The sequence below is a fragment of the Mustela putorius genome, unplaced genomic scaffold (genome assembly GCF_011764305.1).
Source record: "Mustela putorius furo isolate JIRA1106 unplaced genomic scaffold, ASM1176430v1.1 tig00000788_pilon_pilon_pilon, whole genome shotgun sequence".
Lineage (NCBI taxonomy): Eukaryota > Metazoa > Chordata > Mammalia > Carnivora > Mustelidae > Mustela > Mustela putorius.
This window is the reverse complement of record NW_025421481.1, coordinates 10,686,336-10,708,606: the sequence shown is the minus strand read 5'-3', so window position 1 is coordinate 10,708,606 and position 22,271 is coordinate 10,686,336. Positions and strand designations below refer to the sequence as shown.

Below are 22,271 nucleotides of genomic sequence, written 5' to 3'. Positions count from 1 at the left end.
GGAATTTAATTTGAAATAGCCCTGTGTTACCAGTTCTGCTCTGGGCTGGGGAAACATTCCTGCCGAAGATCCATCTAGTGACATTAATCTTTCTTTGATTTAATTTGGTTTTCATTCCTAAAGTAGGGGCCCAGAGGATGCTCCCTGCCTCACAGGAGTACAGGAGGATTAATGAGTCACTCTTAGGAAAGCATTTGGAGCTCCTCAGATGGAACAAACAGCATCATATTTTTAACACTTTAGATTCTGTGGCCCTTTACAAAAAGACATTTCTGTCCTTAACTCGGCAGCAGCTGACTTGTGCAAAATAGAAAATGGAAACCTTCCCCCCCACCCCCCGCCCCGCTCCTCAACATCTGTAAATAAACTACTTTCTGTCTCACAATGGCGGTAAAGTGTCACGTGGGGGGAAATGTTCCAGCCCTGGAGCAGCTGTGCAAGTTAGAAATACACTCACACACGCAGGCTCAGACACACACACACACACACACACAACTCATCCACTAATAAAATGCTTTACACTTGCTCTTGGGAGATAATTTCAGAGTAAAATTTCCTTGGTACAAGCTGCGTCTGCGCTCTTCTAATGCCTGAGCTCAGTGCCAGCCGCGAGTCGTTGCCAGCTCTTGAGAAGACGTTTGAACTTCTGGCAGCGCTCCTTATCGGAAGGCCCATCCGTGGTGTTTGTGCTTACAGGGCGAGGGTGCTCACGCTTAGCCAAACAAAGCGTCTGACAGTAGTGGAGTATTGGCTCAACACTCAACAGGATCCATTTGGGATTCATTCTTTGACAATTACCCAGAATGAGCCACCAGCTTCCTTTTATAAAAAGATATTTATTGGCTTAGAAACAGAGCCTATCCAGCACTTCCTGGGGAGGAATTTTTTAATGCTGTTCAAACGGTCTCATAAACTTGGTGTCTGAGTGTTGCTAAGGGGGTGCTGGTGCAGAGTGTTTACTTTAATTGCATCAAATATGGAAGAGAATGGAAAAAATCAACCAGGAAACAATGAATGGCTCAAGTGGAAAGGAGAGGATGTTTGGCAATAACAGCAGAGCAGAATTCAATAAGAGTTCAGAACCCATGCTGGAGACACTTGTCGGAGGCCTGATGGCCCAGCCAGCCCCCGCACCTAGAACTCCCCCTCCCTCTAAGATGCCGTGAACACCAGTGGTTGGCGGCCTCTGGCCTCAGTGTAGCAGCTGGTTAGACACAGCTGGCTGGACAGCTGCAGTCAGGGTGTCTGTGCAGGGTTGGCTTTGCTCTGTGTTCCTTCCTCTGTGGTGCGACCTGAAGGGGATTCGGCTTTAATCCTTCGGTGCTTGCTAAGCAGGTTTGTACATTCTGATAACCAATGTGCAGCAGCCCAGAAGAGAAATTCTAGGTTTCTCCTTTCTCCCAAACTGGGGAAGGCTAGATCCAAAGTAGTATTAGAATTCAAAAGACTGAGAACTTGAGAATGGATGGGAATAGCACTTAGCTGACCATGTTCCAAAACAATAGCATTAATCCTCCCTCCACAATCCCAGAATGAAGGCAAGGATTTGTGTATCCCTGACCTGCCTCTTCCTCAAGGCCCCTTTGTCTTAAAGTTTTGTAAACTAGCCCCTCTGAACAGTGAGGTCTGCCCTCTGCATCTTGGCAGCTAGTCCCCTTGGCCTGAAAGGTGCTTCTTCTCCTGGTTGGTTGTAGGGGAGGGCTGCACCGGAGGGCCATTTGGCCCTGAGTTGCACAGTCCCAAAAGGCCTCAGGTGAGAACTCTTGACTTTATTGATGAAAGAGAGTATGCATGGGCATTACAATAGTGTGTCAGTGTGGTAAAAGCATTTATTTGTCAAATGTGTGCACTTAAAATCTGTGGCACTTTTTTTTTAGCAGCTCTATATTGAGATGATTTATATACCATAAAGGTCACCTTCTAGAATGTACAATTCAATGGTTTTTGGTGCATTTACAGAGTTGTGTAATCATCACCACAATCTAATTTTAGAACATTTTCATCACCCCAAAAAGAAACCTTGAATTCATTAGCAGTCGTTCTTCAGTCTTCCAACCCCTGCTTTAGGCAACAAGTAATCTACTTTCTGTATGTATAAATCTGTCTATTCTGGACATTTTATATAAATAGGATCGTACACTATGTGGTCTTTTGTGACTGGCTTCTTTCACTTAGCATAATGTTGAGGTTTATGCTGTGGATGTATCAATACTTCTATCTTTTTATTGTATGGGAGTTTTTTTGTAGTAGATTCACAAATGCAATAATACAAAGTAATTTTAAAAGAAAGAGCTACTGGTGGCTACAACAATGTGGATAAACATCACAGACCTTTTATTGACCCTAAGAAGCCAGACATAAGAATATAACAGTTGACCTTTGGACAATGCAGGTTTGAACTCCACAGGTCCACTTGCATGCAGATTTTTTTCAGTCAATACAGTATAGTACTATAAATGTATCTTCTTTTGATCTTACTATTTTTTTCTCTAGCTTTATTGCAAGAATGCAGTATATAATACACAAAACATACAAAATATGTGTCAATTGACTGGTCTTGGTAAGGCTTCCTGTCGGGCTATTAGCAGTTAAGTTTTGGGGGAATTAAAAGTTATATGTGGAGTTTCAACTGTGCATGGTGGGGGAGTACCCCTAACCCCCATGTTATTCTAGGGTCAGCTGCATTATATGATTCCATTTATATGAAGTTCAAGAGCAGGTGGAAGTCGGACTAGTGATTACTTCTACCTGAGGATGCAGTGGTTACTGACTGGGAAGCAAAAATGGGGGTGCTTCTTGGGACCTTGAAATATTTCATATCTTCATGTGGGTAGTGTTTATGTAGGTATATACATACATGAACATTCACTGAGCTGCACACTTAGTGAATGTTTAGTGCTTTCCTGTAAGTCATACTTAAATGTTAAAGTTTTTATTTAAAAGTATATGCAATTTTTATGACTTTACAAGCTTTTTAAAAAAATATGATATAGCTGCAGAAAAGAGAATAAATCTTAAGTATACTGCTGGATGAATGGTCACAGAGTGAGCACTTCCTGTGAGCGCCACTCAGGTCAAGGAGAACATTACGGGCTCTTCAGAAGTCCCCTCCTTACCACTAACTCCTCTCCTGCAAACATCTGACATCATAGTTTGACTGTTTTGGTGTCCATTTGTTTTCTTTTTAGCTTTATGTGAATGGATTCACACAGTACATTTTCTTTTGTGTGGCTTCCTTTACTTCACGTTATCATTGTGAGGTCTACCCATGCAGTTTGTAGAAATAATTTGCTCACTTCCGTTGTTTAATATTCTATGGTACGGACATACCCCCAAAGTACTTCATCATTGATGATATCTGGTTGTTTCCAATATGGGGCAATTACAAATAGTTAACTCTCGCGATACGGACTTCTTTCTCTTGGGTATATACTTAGATGTGAAATCGCTGTCCTAGGATTAGATACCTGCTGTAGATAAGTTTTTGAACACCTGTTTCAGCATTTCTTAAAATAGTAGGAACCTCAAAAAGTTAGTGGCCCTCTCTTGACCCCTGAGAGGCCAGGGTACATCCTAGCACAGCCTTGTCTTCCCCTCCTCCAGGGCTGGTCCACGTCCCACTGGCCCTACAGTGTCTTGGCCTGCCCCTCCCAGCCTCACTACACCTCACTGCCTTGTCTGTCTCCTTCACAGGACTGTGAGCTCATTGAGGGCAGAGAGAGTGTCTTGGTCATCATTATAGCCCTAGCCTCCAGGACAGTGCCCAGCATGTAGAAATTCTTGATAAATATTTAATAAGTGAGAGAATGCAAGAACCATCCAGCTATCTAATTCATGGATGAAGTGGAGAAATACATTAAATTTTGAAAACTCATATATTTTTTATCTTTGCTTTCAGATATCAAATGGATCCACTATAAAGGTCTTTAAGAAGATAGCAAATTTTCCTTCAGGTAACCAATATAATGTTCACCCTTTGTTCTTACTCACCTTTATAAAGTATTGCTTTTTGCCTCTCTGATGTATTGTCACAAAAGTGAGATTGAGTTGTTGCTATATAATTCTTTGAAATCGGAGAAAAGCCATTTTAATGTGTTTCTATTCTGAAGAATGTGAGCCATGCGAGGAGGACAGGAAACAGTAACCAGTGGTTGACTGGGACAGCCCAGCACTAAGGAAGTTGCTGCCTTCAACAACCCTAAACTCGGGACAGAATCTTAGCCTTCCTCGCTCTGTGCCAACTTCTCAGTAAGATGGGGGCTAAGAGAGGAACTCCTCTGGCAAAATGAGGGGGAAGCTTGTAGATAATCACACAGCCCTGCAAGTGCTGAACAAACAAGATAATCCACTTAGAAATCCAAATCTCCTTTGATAGCCTCTGCAAGATTCCCAGAAAGTGAGTGAGGCAAACTAAATGGGGAGATTTTATGGGAAAGTCTATAAACTAGTCTCTATCCTCTCTACCACTTCCGGACAGGAAAACACTGTGATGGTGCCTTGAGAAAATCCCTAGATCCTAGCCCAGGTTTGTCTCCAGAGAAAATACACCCCAGCCAAGACAGTCAGTTCAGCTCTTAGAAGGGTTCCGGGCCTCATAACAGGACTTCACATACATACATACATACATATACACACACACACACACACACACACACACACACACACACACCTCTGGAGGGGAGGCTTCCTGATTTCTAGATTTAATACTAAGAGCAGCCTGGTAGGTCCCAAGACCTAGTCATTGCAAATAGGGAATGCAGGGACTCCAATTAAATAGAAAGGATAATTTCGTAGGTTGTAGAATACCCTTTTAGGGATCCCCCCCCCACCGCAGTCCATCATTATATCTGGCTATAGTGAGAGAAGGCATCTTCCAGAAGGTGACTGTCATTCTGGCAGAGGGGAATTGGTGTCCTTCTAAAAAGTGGAAGAGCTTTGTATTTTAAGCTTCAAAGATCAGGCCTTTTGTAGAGCTTACTGTTTGGGGATCTTGCATTTGGGTCTCTTCATGGGACCTCAGAGCAGTCAATGCCTCTGCTGCTTCTCTGTCCAGTTCAGCTGAGAGTCATCATTTTGATCACTCCCCTGCTAATCCTTCAAACCTCCTGGGCCTGTCCCCTTTCCCCACCCTCTCAGTCACAACCCCAGCCCTGGATGAACCCAACTACTGGCCTTTTCTGAACCTATACCCAGGCAACCACTGGAGGAAAGTACAGTTGGAGTCACTATAAATTCCTGGTGCCCAACAGGACCAGGACCCTCAGTGCAGCCTGCCTCCACTGTGTTTCTCTAGGTAGCTCGCTCTGTGTTCTCCAGAATTCTGCCTTCTCTCCTCAAAGCTCTGACCCACACAGCATTATCACCAGCTGACTTGATCCCATACCTCACAGAGAAAACTGGAATCAGAACTCTCTCAATGTCCAGCACCAAACCTCCCACCCGTCCTGTGTCTGCCCGGTTTTTTCCTCTGTGCCTTCCCTGGCATCCCAGAGCTGTGCCTTTCTCTTCCAAGGCCCGTCTCTCACCTGTGCCTTTGATCCCATCCTTTCCAACCTGCTGTACATTCTTACACCACAGATAATCATCTCTCATTTGAACTGTCTATACCTCCTCACCTATTGCAGTTTTTCCCTTAGTGTTCCAAGATGTTCTAGTCTCCCTCATCTTCAGTACAGAAAACCTAGTGCCTTAATCCCTCTTTCCCAATTCACCACTCCCTTCACTGCCACATTTCTTTCAGGACTCTCCCCACTCTGTGCCACTCTTGCACCTGCTCTAGGAGCTCCAACTCATTGTCCTTTCCGATCCCAGAAGGGGTGCATTCTTCCTGTCTTTGGGTCTCCTCCATTTGCCAGGCTAACTCCAGTCGTTCATTTAGGTTCAGCTCCAATGCTTTCTTCTGAGAAACCTCCCAGAGTAGGGTGGTGGACCCTCGTTAGTTACTTTCTTAGCATATACTTCTTCACAAGCTTTATCACAATTCTAGTTATATAATTAATTGTATAATTAACCATAAAAAGTCCCTCATTGGCTAGGATGTAAACTCCATTGGGGGTGGGGTGGGAACTAGGTCTGTCTAGTGCCTCTGGCACTCAGTAGGTGCCATGGGTACATTTGCTAACGGAGAAGGCTTGAACCTCTCCTATCCCCGCCCCCAGCAAGGGACCGTTCAGCCTATTGGGAACCTGCTTCCTACTCCAGGCCCTGGCCCGTTCTGTCTTCACGTTGTTAAGATCTTGAGATGCAGCAGGGTGAAAAAAAATGTACCTATGAAGAGCTCAAGTAACCTCTTCTGTTTATAGCACAAATGGGGCGTTTTATGAGAAGGCCAATTAGCCCGTGGTTGTTTTTTTAATAGACCGTTTTCTCTCCCTTTCTCCGGCATTCAGATGTGGAATACTCAGAAGACCACTGCCATTTGGTGAGCTGTCTTTCTTGTGCTTGCCCCTGAGTTGGATGCCTTCTGTAGTAGAAACGGTCTCCTTGGGTAACGCTTCTACTGTTTTCCATTAGATTTTACCAGATTCAGAAGCATTCCAAGATGTGCAAGGAAAAAGACATCGAGGGAAGCACAAGTTCAAAGTAAAAGAAATGTATCTGACAAAGCTGCTGTCGACCAAGGTACACTTACTGTTCTGGGAGTGCTTTTACGGCTACCTTGGGGGTGTATGATGTGTTTGACTTAATTTCCACTGAAGTGTGAAAATGTTACAAATCCCTTGTGCCTTCTAGCAAAGCAAAATGAAAGTTTAAATTGTAAACACTTCCTACCCTCCTCTTTCTTATAAGCCACAAAGATAACAGCACTTTACAAATTTTGACTGTTGTATCTTCAATCAGGGATTTAATATTGTTCCCAGTTCCTTTACCCACCATCTCACTATTGTTATTTTTTAGGTTGATGGTACATTTTGTTTACTTACTATAGATGAGTGATAAAACTCCCACTCTGAATTGCAGATAAATGAAGGGTGGGGTCAGTGTCTATAAACCTAGTATATCTTTTTTTTTCCTTCATTTTAAAGTCAAGAATGCTGTTCCTCTATAAAAGTGTCAGGTGTAAAAGCCAGCGGAATACTAATACTAAATTTATTAGTATTAATACTAATACTAAAACTAAAGCAAATTTTACTTTATCTGGTTTATAGTGGGATTAGCCGAAGTCTGTGGTGATCCTTTTTTCCCACCTTGAAATGACTAGCAATATAAACGCTATTATGTACACCTGGCCCTGGTCTCCGGGTGGGCACTCTTCTTCAGAGTATAGCAGAAGGTATGCTTAGAGCTCAGTAGATTTGTTTAGTTGGTAGAGGACAGCCAGAGCCTCTTGATTTTCTCATCTGTCCCACAGAGCTCTGCCTATTTGGCTTTTGTAAAACACTCAAAATGCTTTGGAAAGTACGTAATAAAAACCTATGATGGAAATACTTGCAACGAAAAAATTCTGGGAACTGAGCAACATTGAGTTTTTCCAGGCTGAACATAACTATTAAAACTAAACATCCGTGGCTTCTTGGTTTATGTATACAGCCCTACAACTGCCATTTCAACTGCTAGAGATTTTTGTAAGATATCCTCTCTGTTGACTGAACAATGTTATCAGCAAGAAGCTGGTGAACCAAATGTAATCCTGGGCATGGATTTTCAGGGCCCTTGTCCCATACTGTGAGCGTGTTGGCCTCATTTGATAATTTGTCATATTTTCGTTTCAGGTTGTTTTTTCTGTTTTGTACATCGTTTTCTCTGAACTAGGATCATATTTTTCCATTGTATTCAAAAACCAATCTTTCTTTTTTTTTTTTTTTTTCCTCCAGTCTCCCAAGTCTGATGTTCTCTGTCTTTCAGGTGGCAATTCATTCTGTGCTTGAGAAACTTTTTAGAAGCATTTGGAGTTTACCCAACAGCAGAGCCCCATTTGCTATAAAATACTTCTTTGACTTTTTGGATGCCCAGGCTGAAAACAAAAAAATCACAGATCCTGATGTCGTACATATTTGGAAAACAAACAGGTGGGAACAAATAGTAGGTGATATTACTATTTTCAAGAATCTGGGACAGAATCTTAACTGAAAGGAGGGCATGGATAGTCACGAAAGGATTCATTATTCTTAGATCAGAATCCTTTGGCTTGGTGTGCTATCATGTCAGAGCAGATTCTTCCTCTGTTACTATTTTTAAACAAGAAACAAAACTCTTCCTATGCTGAGATCCTATTCTTTAGGACAAAACAAACAAACTTTATTTTCTTTAATGCATGCAAAGACCTTATATAGAATGTTAAATTTAGCTTGACCAGCAAAAGATAAGAAATCAGTATTTTGTGGTTTTTTATTATATGATGATTTCCCATTAGAGATTAATCATTTTTCAGTTATCAAGCTATCTGTCTGTACTCTGATTCTGCATGGATATTTCTATTTTTATTTGATTAAATGCAGTACTTAGATACTATGAGAGTTTTCCAAAGGACTGTGTTTTGTTTTCTAACATTTTACCTAAAGCTGAGGCGAGGTATCCAGCTCTATTCTCAACTTCTTCTCAGTAAAGAAACATGGCTCATTACCTTTATTTGAAATACTTTGTCCATGAGCTGTGAATAAGACGGTGTTAAGGAGTAATAGAAGTTTCCAGGGTCATCCCAAGCCCTCCTAAGTACTGACGGTGGGCAGAGCATTTTAAATAAATATTAAAATCTGAAGTTCCAGAGCTCTAGGTCTCATCTCCTCCCATTTAACCCAGGTCTGTCCCAACTACCTATACTGGTTCACTCCCATCCTGTGTCCCAGCCTCTGATTTGCCAGTCCTGCCACTCCTACACCAGGCTTGGGTGCCTCAAGCTCCCATTTTATTGGGAAGGTTGTGGCATCTGAGCAGGGGCAGGAGTCAGGACAGTAGAGCTACAGAGAGGCCCAACAGCCTTACGATGGAGGGAGTTTGCTAGGCCCGAGTTGAGATAATAATGGAAGGACTCCGAATATTCCCAGGTTCATATTCAAATATTTGAGCTGTTAGGTGCTGGAAATACAGCAATGAACTGAATAGGCAAAAATCCATGTTCTCACAGAGCTTGCATTCAGATGGATGGAAGAGACCATAAATAGGCAAATTATAGTATATTAGAAGGTTAGTAGAGCAGACAGCATGGGAAAGGAGGATGGAGAGTAATAGGGCCGTGGTCAGAGGAGGCTCACAGAGATGACATTCAAGTCAGGTCTTGAAAGAGGTGAGGGCATAAACCATGAGACTATCTGTTTGAAGATAGTTTCTGGAAGATGGACAACAAAAGCAAAAGTCCTGAGGCACACGCTTGCCCGATACGCATTAAGAACAGTGAAGAGGCCAGTGGTGGAGTTGGAATAAGGTGAGGGCTCGCAGAAGACAGCCTGGGCCCAGATCGTGCAGGGGCTTCATCCCAAGGCCCGTGGACAGCACAGAGGGTTTTGAGCAGAAAGACAGGATCTTACTCTGTGCTGTGGGAGAATTAACTGAGAATTAATGAGCCCCTGGGGGGTTAATAACCCAGGCAACCGTGCCTTAGGTCAGGGTGTGGCACTTGGGGTGAGAAGAGGTCAAGTTCTGGAGACTCGATGAAATGTTTTCATGGGTGGCCATCAACTAATGCGATCTAGATCTGGAGAAAATTCTAGTCTTGTCAGCGGCCACTTTCACATTTCTCCTGCTCCAGCCCTCCCATTCCGCAGTGCCTGTCAGTTTAACCCTTTCTTGCTCCGAGTGACGCTGCCATCTGTCACTTGGCATAGTTGGCAGAGCAGACTTGCGTACTTCAATAACAAGGGCAAAAACACCCGTTTACAAACTGTGATAAACAGAGCAGCCGCCTCCTACAAAGGGCTGTATCTGAAGAGATTTCTCTTTGGAACAGCCTTCCTCTTCGCTTCTGGGTAAACATCCTGAAGAACCCTCAGTTTGTTTTTGACATTAAGAAGACACCACACATAGACGGCTGTTTATCTGTGATTGCCCAGGCATTCATGGACGCATTTTCTCTCACAGAGCAGCAACTCGGGAAGGTAAGGCCTAGCTTTGGTATTTCTTATATGCACTCCTGTGAGTTGTAGCATTCTTTCTTTTAAACATCTAAACAATAAAGAGTCATTGGTAGTCATTGAAAATTTGCTTTCCTTTAAAAGCTCTCATTTTCCATCTAGTTTTTTAAAAAATAGATTATTCTCCCCATCCTACTGCCGAACTCTGCCTGTGAATACCTTTACCACAAAGTATAAATTTTGTTTCCTAGAAAAACATTCTGCAGACACTACTAAACTATGAAACTACTGAAATCAGCTTAGCTAAATTAATCCCATCTGAATATAGTTGAGCCTTGAATAATGGGTCATGATGGGCACCAATCCTTCATGGAGTTGAAAATTACCCTGTAACTTTTGGCTTCCCCAAGACTTAACTATTAGTAGTCCACTGCTGACCGGAAGCTTTGCTGCAAATATAAACAGCTGACTAACACATATTTTATATATTTATATGTATTATATACTGTATTCTTAAAGCTAGAGAAAACATCAAGGAAATCATAAGAGAAAATATATTTACAGTACTGAATCATGTTGAAAAAACTCCACAAAGAGTAAAGCGGACTCACATAGTTCAACAGTGTTGTTCAAGGGTCAACTGTACACTCAGTCTATCTGAATATAACAAATTGCTCACGGGGAAGAAGATCTGGCCTGAGATTTCTATTACCACTGGTTTGTCAATTCATAATCAAAACATCGATACTGTTTTTCTTTTGGCTTTGCTGAGCAGAAGCCCCAGGAAATCAAAGAAAGATAAAAATACAGAGCAAACTTTGAAAGGGATGTTTTGGTCTTATTCAGGCACTCCAAAATGTATTAAACTGAGCAGTATCAGTACCTAAATGCTTTCAGAAAATCTTCTAATGCTGAGCAGTGTCCCTTTGGTGTAAGGTTTGAGAGAGTGCCTGGAATGAAATGTGGTTGGTGTCTCATAGGTGCCTCGGCCTCCTAGTCTAAATCTATACTGTCACCACCATTTCTGCAAAACAGACCTGTCCTCACTTTTGTCTTCCTAGCATCACCTTGTCTCTCAAGGTAAAATTCTTTGTGTTATCCTTGACTCCTCCTCCTTCCTCCCTGCCCCTAATTGGGTACTACTCATTGCCATCTCCAAAGTGTCTTTTTCCCCTTCATTCTACTCTATCCCTCCATCCCCTTCCCTGGGAGAACTGCCTCAGAACTGGCCTCCTGGTCCCTGCTGTCTCATCCGCTACCTTCTCCTTTTTCGCTGTGTCTTGGGTTGTCATTCTAAAACAAAAATCTGGTCTTCTCCATCTCCTGCTTAAAAATTTTAAATACTTCCCATTCCCTACCAGGTAAAATCTTCACAGTGCCACAAGGCTCTTCCTGATTGGGTGTCAAGTCTCTTTTCTGGCAAACTCCATATACTTTCTATGCTACAGCTTTTACTTTTCCCAAACTTACCATGAACTTGTTTTCATATCCCTTTCTGTCTCATAACTCCTCTGTCTAGTAAAACTCTTATTCATTCATTCACTCCACAAACACAGCTTCCTCATGTGTACCAGGAGCTACAGGAGGCTATGATCAGTCTAAATGTAACTACTCTATGGACTTTCCCTGTACACTGCCCACACCTGTTCTTCATCTGACCAATGCAACGAAAATGCTTCTTTATTCACAGGAAGAAAAATGACTCTTAACTCATTACTATGTTCTTGTTATATTTCACTTAATCATCACAAGAACCACATAATGTAGTTATTATTACCCTCATTTTATAGGTGAGCAAATTGATGTTCTGAGAGGTTGCAGGTCTTGGTTAAGATCCCTCCAAGTTGTTAGGATCCCTGATTTGTCCAGCTCCGTGGTGTTTCTCTTTACACCCTGCCACTAATTATTGGTATCACAGTAACCACTGTGTACCTTTGTCTTTTAAAGGCAGGTACTGGTCATCTTTACCCTTTTACATTCAATGTCTACCACATGGCAAGCATCTCAGTAATAGCTCAGTGTAGGCATCCTTCACAATGATGCAGCCACCGATACGGCTCTTCGTGCCCTCAATACATTGAAAAATGTACTGGGACATCAGCCCTATCATTAACTCACCCATTTTCCCTGAGTAGGAATTTCAAAAATTTTGTGGAAAATGGCTTTTAAAAATAAAATCTTAATTTTTAATATTATCACTATTATAATTACATAAAAGCATGCAAGCTGACAGGGAACTTTTGCAAAATCAGACATCAGAGCCCCCAGTACTAATGACCATGTACTTCCTTGAGAACAGTAGAAGAGCTTTATAATCTAATAAAAGGGACAAGCAGAAAAATCCACCACCGCCAATTACTTACCACTTTCATGGTTATATAAAGGGCTCAATCAGACCTACAATCAAGTCTTTCATAAATGCCAAAATTCACTGGTGGGTGAGGATGAGAGCAAATGTTTTAATTCAGGCTTTTTACAACCATTAGTAATGAACTATGATAGAAATAAGTTCCATTGTTACAGTAACTCAAAATCATGCAAAAATAATAATTTTAGTTCTTTTATGAGAGGAAGGCAGAATATATTAGCATTTAATCCGCCTCAAAAGAACAGTGACTCACCAGAACTATCTGGATAGCAGTCAGTCATTCAGTCAACATTTATGAAGGCCCACTGCATGCAAAAAGCTTTGAAAGCTTTGTTACTAGGAGATAATAATGGTGGAAGTTCAGCTACACTGGTATTGTTATAAAATTCCCCATGGTTTTTTATTCTTGGCCGTGGCTGTTCTTTTTTTTAGGAAGCACCAACTAATAAACTTCTCTATGCCAAGGATATCCCAACCTACAAAGAGGAAGTAAAATCATATTACAAAGCAATCAGGGATTTGCCTCCATTGTCATCTTCGGAAATGGAAGAATTCTTAACTCAGGAATCTAAGGTATTGTTAGAAAGCAGAAATAAGAGGGGTGCTTGGGTGGCTCAGTTGGTTCAGCTTTCCAGGCTTGATTTTGGCTCAGGTTGTGATCTCAGGGTCCTGGGATCAGGCTCCATGCTGGACGTGGAACCTGGCTTTAAGATTCTTGTCCTCCTAAAAAAAAAAAAAAATCGAAATAAGAAAATATTTGCTTTTTTAAAAAGTCATTTCAGAATCTCTCAACAAGACTCTCTTTCTTTAAGAAACATGAAAATGAATTTAATGAAGAAGTGGCCTTGACAGAAATCTACAAATACATCGTAAAATATTTTGATGAGGTAAGATTTTTAAATAACATTTTAAAAAATTGATATTAGCCTCCAAGATTTGGGTGTAAAGCATTCTGTAGGTTTCAGGACAGCTCTGGCATCCCTAACGGCCAGACAGGGAAGCCAGGAAGCCTGTCTGAGGTGTGGGATCCTGGCACCAAGCCAGACCCTGCACGTGGCTGCCCCCTTCTTAGTTTTATCATGCTGCCCACCTTCGGACCAGCCTGAATTTACATTTGAGTTAATGGGGTCTGTAGCCATACTGACTTCAGGATAACTTTGATGAGTAAGCAGTGGTCCTATTAAATAGGGCCAGCTTATGCTTGATTGTAATCTGCTAAAATGAAAGCTAAGCTTGTTAAGTTGCCTAGATTCTGTATTCAATAGGTATATGAAAGTATAACATATTTCTAACTTAAGCAACTATTTCAATAAACCATTCTCCTTTGATTAATTCTCCTTAATCTGGATTTTTTTCTTTGGGAATTCACACAGACACAGTCATCAGATGCGCTGTTTCCAAATATATGTTAATTCCCCCTTCCCTGATTCCCCCCACTCAGTCATGCTGGGACAGGCTATCCATGTCAATGGTGAGAATAGCTCACCAATTCCATTTGCTACTTGAAGATCAAGTGAAGCGCTAAGGTAGGGTAGAGGCAATGAGTTCCTTACACATGATAAGCATCCTTCTTTCCAGGGGCCAGGGGTTAGAAGGGAAGCACTGGGGAGGGGAGGGGAGGGGAAAGGAGGCACCACACTGCCCAGGAGGGGAGGGGAGGGAAATACTTAACTGACCAGGATGCCCCTGCCTGCTGCATTTAAGAAGAAATACTTGCCTGCATGTTGGCTGCCCAGAATGCTTGCTGTGCTTGGAATGGCTGTGACATAATGCATAAAACAGGGCCTTGGAAGTCTGGCCCCATATTTGTAAGCAAATAGTTGGTACTTCTTGCTAGCTTCTATTTTAAGCCAAAGTGTTGTTGATCCTGTGATAATGACTTAGCAAAACAACTTGCAAAGTGAGTATGTAAATGATGGAAGAAAATGTTGGCATCTGTTTCATACAGATTTTACCACTCACAGCAACAGGAATGCAACCCCCCCCAAACAAAACAAAACAAAATTAAAAAAAAAAAAAACAACAACAAAAGAAACAAAACCCCAGAACTGTAATGTTAAAACCACAATATCTAAAATAACTGTTCTAATTGTCAACAGATTCTAAATAAACTAGAAAGAGAACGAGGGCTGGAAGAAGCTCAGAAACAACTCTTGCATGTAAAAGTCTTATTTGATGAAAAGAAGAAATGCAAGTGGATGTAAGCACTCTGGGGACTGGCTTAATCTGGCAAAATTCTTCAGACGACTTGGGAGCAAAATGGCTGCTTGAGCTACTCTGTGTCGTTAATTTTTTAAAGTTTGCACACAGGTTCCACTTTGAGCACAGTCTTTCAGAGACCAAGGCACATGCACAGCTTTTAGAAAGCATACCCACCATTGTGCCTGTGCATATACTGTGGGAACCTTTCTGTAAATAGAGTCGAAGTGGTTGTTGTAAACAGCCTCCTTGTTTACAGAGAATACAGGGCCAGTAAGCAAGTGTCAGTATTGTTAACTACAGTCTCCACTTAAGCACAATGACAACAGTGGTTTTGTTTGAAAACTACAGTTCTGTAGCACTTGTGACTACACTGCACTTCTGCAGAAAAGGGACACTGCCAGTGATGACAAGAAAATGTGAAATGAGTCATTTGGAAACAAGGCGGGAGTGTTAGGGCAACCTCGAGGATTTGCGGCATTGAAACTTTCCCCAGTAGTTCTTGGAAAAGCTGACCGCAGAATTTGGTAGTGTGTACACTTAGCATTTGTGAGTGTGTGTGTGTTTTTAAACCAAAAACTGACAGTGTTGCAACATTGTTGAAAGGGCTCGTGTTTTTCAGTGGTCGCCAGTTACACTCCATCAACTCACCTCCATCTCACGAAGGAGCTCTAAAGCAAGGAGAGTGAGGAGGTTTATTTAAAATGCAACAGCATTTTACCCACTTTGTCCTGATATGTTCCTTTTTTCATTTGTTCATATAAATGTATTTGATAGTGGACATGTTGGCTGTTGTAAAACAAAACAAAACACCATTAGTTTATTTCTGTCTAAAAACTTTGATCAGAACTAACTGTAGAAGAGTAACTTCCTCCCCTAATCCTACATTTCTGTACTTGGTGTCTCCTTGCTTTAGATTTCTGGTGAACCCTGTGATTATAAATACTTGTGTGTGATTACAAAAAAAAAAAAAGATACATTTTACATTTCATGAAATTGCTGTTCACACTGGAGTATTATATATGAATATATATATTTGAGGCCCAAGGCCTGAAAAATATTAGTATACAACTTGGTATCTTAGTCTTACTATGTACTTTTTGAAAGTATTCCTCACAAAGAAAGAATTCAAAATACCCAATTTATTCATGCCTTTCTTTTTAAAGAATCCCCTATCCAGTTACACTGTAGTCTTTTTATTGCTGGTTTTTTATTCCTGAATTTTTGCTGCTCATGACCAATTTTAATACCACTGTGTTTTCCTTCTATTAAATCAAAAGTAAAAAAATGTAATTGGCAACTCTCAACTTTCCTTGTGGCACCTTTTACCCTTGGTGCTCCGAATCCCAGATTAAGGAAAGACATTTTTTCAAGTAGCAAATAAAACACTGATCATCTATTCCTTAAAATCTTATACCAACACTGTATGGGATATCAGGATATCAGTGTGAATTTGTCTTCGAAAATGAAATTCTTTGTGCTCCTCAGTATCTAGCAAAGAGTAAGAGGTGATACCTCAGCAGAATGATCAAATAAGCAGTTATTACCCTGATAGGCCCCTTCCTAATCACGTCACTTTTGACCATTGTCTGTCCAATGGACACACCTCAAAAATACTACCAAATAGGTTACTTACAAGTATAAAGGTGAGAGGTCTGGTCCCCATCTAAGGCTGCGACAGTCTTGATGTGAAGGCATTCATAAGAGAATAACAGGACAGTTGAGAGCCAAGGGTAGGAGAGTTGCCCAAAAGACTTCCCCTTCTTTAGGGTACAGAAATGCTAAGAAAAGGATCAGCTACAGCTTTATCTAAGTATTCAGTAAATGCTACATGAGGGTGTCCCTGTCCAGCTCTCTGGCACATGAGTCCCATGGGGAGACCTACCTCCTCTTCCGGGTACGATGCTGCTGGGAACTTTGGGCAAGTCACTTACCTCTTTGTGCCTCAATTTCTGTATAATATTTCTAACCTACCTCACTGAGGTGGTGTGAAGATTCACTAATGTATGTAGCGTGTTTGTCAATCCTCCAGTGAAAAGCACTATCTAGATCACATTTTGGATCACATTAGCCAAATGCAGTAAATGGCCAAATTAGATGTGTGCTGAAGACAATCAGTCACTGGGTCTATATTAAACAGCAACCAGAGAAACAAATGGCAAACAATTTCTATTTTCAAGTTTCTTTGCATATTTTTTTGGTGCAAACAATTCATTTATAAACTTTTTTTTCTAACACTAGTGTCTACAGCAGCATTTAAAAATTATTTCTGTTACCTTTTCTGTATTAGGGATCTAAAGTCTATTTCTTATTGTATACCTGATTGAAGCTGTACTTGGAGATGAATGTTTTAAATGTCTATATCCAAAAATAAACATTTTGATGTAAATGTGGACTGTCTTTTTTTTTTTTTCCTTCAAATGTTCTATTATAGTAGAGTTTTTATTCTAAGTAGCTCCATGGAAATTATCTGGGTGCCAGTGCATATGTGAATAAGCAGCTCTGTAATGGAGTAAGTACATCTAGTTTCTTCTAAATGACGCTAAGGACTGCTCAGGTACAACCCTGGCCTCCACTATCTACCGGGACTTTTGATCCTGAAGACTTCTGGACAATGAACATTCCACTTAGTTTGGCGGACTTGAGCTCTGCCTTGTTGATGTGAAGTTATTGCAGCAGAATTCCTTTAAAAGAGGTTAGGGATACACAGAAATAAAACATTTATAATAACTTGGTTAGATCCACAACAGTGGGGGCCAACATTAAATACCAATAGTATTTCTAAGGGACCCCAAGGGATTCAAATTTTACAATGAATGGCCCTTGTTTTATACGGTCATAGGATATAATTATTTGTACTTTGTGGCTTTGGGTTAGAATAGAAAATAACAATGAGATCTTCTACATTGCTAAATACACACTGTATGGTCAAAATAAAATTAAACACACAACAATATAGAAAAATATTAAGTTCTTTAATTATGTGCACACAGCTTTTAGAATGGTAGCATTTTGTAATATTTAGATATCTTCAAGTTTTGTTTTTTAATGCTTTTAAATTGCCATCTTTTTTCAAGAACTAGAAGTTTAGAACTCCTGTATAAAGTAAACTGGAAAATGTTTACTGACCCTGTTACTGCCAACCATCTCAAAGAGTCTGAAGGAATTCAACATGGGCATATTTTAGGCAAAATGCCAAAAAAAAAAAAAAAGTCAAAAAATTTTGAAGTGAAATTAATAAAATAATTTAAAAACTTGATTCCCCCCCCCTTTTTTTTAACATTCTCAAAGGGTTGTCAATAAATATTCTAAATATCTCTTGAGCTGTTTTAATGCTTCGCTTATCATTAGTATAATCCTAAAATCCTGACACTGATGCAATATAGCATGTAGCCAGTACCTTTTCTCGAAGCACATTCAAATGTTCTGGCAAACAGTAATACAATATCTAAATGCCACATATGTTAAAACTTCAAGCTTTATTGAGTCACGCTGATTTCATCTCTTTTATCTGCCTTTTCTCCAAGAACATCATTCCCCAGGAGAGCCAAGTTCCTCTAGTTGTTTCCTTTGTGTTGTTTCTAGTTCTTCTAGTCTTTTGCGAAGTAGAGAGAGTTCCCTTTGATGCTGTTCCTCCTTAAAAGTAGAGAAAAAAGGTGGGGGTGAAGCAAGCTCAGAAAAACAGCTGGAAAAGTAACTGGTAGGCAACAGCCTGAGTAGCTCTTTCACTCAGGCCACAACATCTGGCATAGAAAGGATGACCATTTTAGCAGTCTGAGAAGACAGCATCACGGGCCAGACTACTAACTAGTCCTTGCTTCTCTTCTGCCTCAGGCGCCAGCCCTTGGCAAATCCCAAAGTCTGTTCGTCTATCTAGATATAAAACTCACCAGGGAGTGATTTGGAAAATACTAATGCAGGGCCCAGACATACTTACATGCCGATGTTTTAACAAGGCTGGAGTTTAGTAGTTTATTAAAAACAAAGCATTTGGTCTGAGATTCAGTTCAGTGACTAAAATCTTTGGTGCTTATAATATTATAAAATGTAATTACTTAATATATCATCTTTTGAAAATCATCCCATCAATTTGATTCCTTCAGTATCTCAGGGACCTACTTTGTAGAATGAGCCCAGGATATGGAATCAAACAGATTTAGGTTTGACACTCAGTTCTGTGACTTATTAGCTACGACCTTAGGCAAGTTACTTCACCTCTGACTCAGCTTCCTCATCCGTAAATTGGAATAACATCTTCCCTCAAAATATTTTCCATTAGGATTAAATAAAATATTATACGGAAAAATGCATAGTGCACAGCATTAGTAAACGCTCAGCAGCAGTTAGTAATGGAGTGAGCAGCAAACTCCAGGTTACTCAAAGACTCATTAGTCAAGTTTCTTCTTTTCAACTGTCCAGGGGATTTCATTCCTAGCATCATCACTAAAGGACAGAATAGATTCAAATCCACTTTGCTTTTACCAGCAAATTTCTATAGTAAAGAAAGATTTGAGTTTTTAACTCTGAATTTAAATGGGCAAAAACTTACAGAAATGTTTGTGCTTTTTTAAAACAAAACAAAACAAAACAAACAAAAAGCCCAAAAACATAAATGCTCGTACCTGCATATGAGGAGGAAAGGATAGGTCCATGCCTGGAACCATGGCTGATGACTGAAAGGTAACAGGATTGATAGATGCTGTTGGAGGTATGTTAGGAACCAAAATTAAACTTCGAAATTCATTATGTCTTCTCTGTATGTCCTTTAATCTTTTTTGAAGCCTTGTATATTCTTCAAATGGAACATTTTGTCTTAAAAAGAAAAAAAGTGTTTCTGTTCTTTAATAGTTACACTCTATTGAAGAACAGTATGATCCACAGAATTTCAAATGGGAATAAAATGGACTTCAAAATTATAAAATTTATCTTGTATGATTTATACATAAAATTCTATCTAGAAAGATAAATAGAAATATGACATCTTGATCATGTATTACTGTTAGTTCTGCAAGCTTTCAACTCATTTTTATTTTTTTAAAGATTTATTTATTTTAGGGGTGCCTAAGTAGTTCAGTCTGTTAAACATCTGCCTTTGGGGACGCCTGGGTGGCTCAGTTGGTTGGACAACTGCCTTCGGCTCAGGTCATGATCCCAGAGTCCAGGGATCGAGTCCCGCATCGGGTTCCCAGCTCCACGGGGAGTCTGCTTCTCTCTCTGCCCTTCTCTTCACTCATACTCTCTCTTACTGTCTCTCTCAAATAAATAAATAAAATCTTAAAAAAAAAAAAAAGATTAAAAAAAAAAAAGTCTGCCTTTGGCTCAGGTAATGATCCCAGGGGCTCCCTGCTCGGTATCTGCTTCTCCCTCTGTCCTTCCCCGTTCATGCTCCCTCTCCTTTTCTCTGAAATAAGTAAATTAAAGAAATCAAATCTTTTTTAAAAAGATTTGAGAGAGAGAGAGAGGGAGAGCGAGCACACACCTGAGTGTTCACACATGCAGGAAGTTCTGGGGAAGAGGGAGAGAGAATCTCCAGCAGACTCCCCACTGAATGGGAAGCACCACTCAGGACTTGATCTCATGACCCTGAGATCATGACCATAGCCAAAACCAAGAGTCAGCTGCTTAATCAAGTTAGCTGCCCAGGCAGCCCAATTATTAACTCATTTTCAAGTTTTATTTGCTAATTAATTGAAGAGTAAAAATTTCCACTCCACTCCACCAACCCATGAATCCTGAAACTAAAAGACTCCTTAAACTAAAAGGGTGCCTTTTATTATCAAAGGAGTCAAGTAGAAATAGAGAAAATACTAGGTTGAATCTTACAAAATTATCATTTTTATAGGTGAAATACGGCCCAATACAGGAATTACAGCCTAATTATTAAAAATGTAGCTGATGGGGGTGTCTGGATAGAACAGTCAGTTAAGCCAACTCTTGGTTTCAGCTCAGGGTCATGAGATCAAGTCCCACGTGGGATTCAGTGCTGAGCAGAAGCCTGCTAAAGTTTCTTTCTCTTTCTCCTACCCCCCTCCAGCCACACACATGTACACACACACTCTCAAATAAATAAATCAATCTTAAAAAAGAAATGTAACTAATGACAAAGGTAAAGCTACCCATTAACTTTTGGGAAAAAGGATCTGGGATAAAAAAGCGAACTTTTCACGCCTTTATATACCATCTCCTTTTTGGACATGAATTTCCTGACCATCAACCACACCACTAATTAAATACAGTTTTCAAAACCATTCAAAGTTCTAGATGATCAGTGCCACATAGGTGCCCAATCCTGAATGGATAATATTTCAAAATTAATGGTTATAGAAGAGGTAGTAAATTGAATTTTGTTTTAGAATAAATTTGGTGGCTTTTTACTTTGGGTCAGAATAATTCTAAAGCTGGCATGAATTTGGGATCCCTGGATAGCTCAGTCAGTTAAGCATCTGACTCTTGATTTTGACTCAGGTCATGATCTCAGGGTCATGAGACTGAGCACCATCTGCTTAAGATTCTCTCTCTCCCTCTGCTTCCCCCCCCACTCTTGGGATCTTTCTCTGAAAGAAAGAGGAAGAAGGAGAGAGGGAAGGAGGGAAAGAAAGGAAAGGAAAAAGAAGAGGCAAGAATTCCACAGTCTATATACTTCAGGTGTTCTAAAAAAACAACTTTCACATTTTGGTAATAATTACACCCAAGGAAGACAGGTGCACATTACGAAACATCACTGCTTGATATTTTAGGCAATTTCCATTACAGGAGAGTCTGACACTGTCTTGTGCTGAAGGCTACCACTGAAATTAGCTGAATCTGAAAAGTTTGTATTACCTTGAATCAAAAGGGTCAACAACGCCATTACCACTAAGTTAATACGGCAAATCATCTCTGCTCAAACATGCTCATCATGCAGATTAGCTGTGTTTGTGTGTAAACAAAAAATCAGAAGCTTTGGGCCAATAATATTTTTCTACAACAAGAAATCAAAAATCTTGATTCAAAATTCCAGCCACATTTTTGGAACTATGCAATGCTACAACTCTCTTGTCTCAGTAGCTAAGAAGAACTCACACCACTCCTGGCTACCAAAGGCAGGGACATTTCCTGTCAGTCCCAACCATAACACAAATGCCTGGCATATGTTAAAGACCTTTTGGTTTGAAGGAACATTCAACCAGAAAAAAAATAAGGGGGCGCCCGTGTGGCTCAATTGGTTGGGCGACTGCCTTCGACTCAGGTCATGATACCAGAGTCCCAGGATCAGGCTCCCAGCTCCATAGGGAGTCTGCTTCTCCCTCTGACCTTCTCCCCTCTCATGCTCTCTCTCTCTTTCTCAAATAAATAAATAAATCTTAAAAAAAATAATAATAAGGAAATGAATTAGGAGCACAATGAACAGTTTTAGAATTCTTTCAAACATAAAAGAAAACAAGTGTATTACAGAGAAAACAAAGAAAGTACATTTTAAAAAGAAAAAGTGTGTACATACACTCAGTATCAGAGTTCTGTAATGTCAAAGTCACTACATGGGATATGTATTTATACAGTTACCTATTTAACACCTGATTTTCTGTTTCTAATTCTTCTCTCTTTGCCTCTAACACTTCTACTTTCTCTTGTAGTCTCTTCAATTTGTTTTCATGAAGAGATTTTCTCTAGAAAAAAAATATGAGCAAGTACATTAATACAAAATCTCCTCTTTGAAC

General features: G+C 40.2%; 2 protein-coding genes across 5 annotated transcripts in view; one reads left to right on the top strand and one right to left on the bottom strand.

The window, feature by feature from the left end:
- PLXNC1 (plexin C1) overlaps positions 1-16,963 on the top strand; it is a 143,214-nt gene extending 126,251 nt beyond the window's left edge. The window contains exons 24-31 of the mRNA XM_045084841.1: positions 3,899-3,953; positions 6,390-6,421; positions 6,514-6,621; positions 7,846-8,009; positions 9,884-10,031; positions 12,808-12,948; positions 13,188-13,262; positions 14,475-16,963. Of these exons, the coding sequence (XP_044940776.1) occupies positions 3,899-3,953; positions 6,390-6,421; positions 6,514-6,621; positions 7,846-8,009; positions 9,884-10,031; positions 12,808-12,948; positions 13,188-13,262; positions 14,475-14,579 (828 nt within the window). The 3' untranslated portion in view covers positions 14,580-16,963. The remainder of the gene's footprint in view (positions 1-3,898; positions 3,954-6,389; positions 6,422-6,513; positions 6,622-7,845; positions 8,010-9,883; positions 10,032-12,807; positions 12,949-13,187; positions 13,263-14,474) is intronic.
- Positions 16,964-17,530: 567 nt separating this feature from the next.
- CEP83 (centrosomal protein 83) overlaps positions 17,531-22,271 on the bottom strand; it is a 134,505-nt gene continuing 129,764 nt past the window's right edge. For 3 of the 4 annotated variants that reach the window (XM_004748538.3, XM_045084842.1, XM_004748540.3), the window contains exons 14-16: positions 22,117-22,220; positions 19,197-19,386; positions 17,531-18,210 (exon numbers count right to left, since the gene is read on the bottom strand). In XM_004748538.3, coding sequence (XP_004748595.1) covers positions 18,106-18,210; positions 19,197-19,386; positions 22,117-22,220 — 399 coding nt within the window. In that variant the 3' untranslated portion in view covers positions 17,531-18,105. Of the gene's footprint in view, positions 18,211-19,196; positions 19,387-22,116; positions 22,221-22,271 lie in introns of those variants that run through there. The other variant, XM_013054201.2, reaches the window with a different exon arrangement.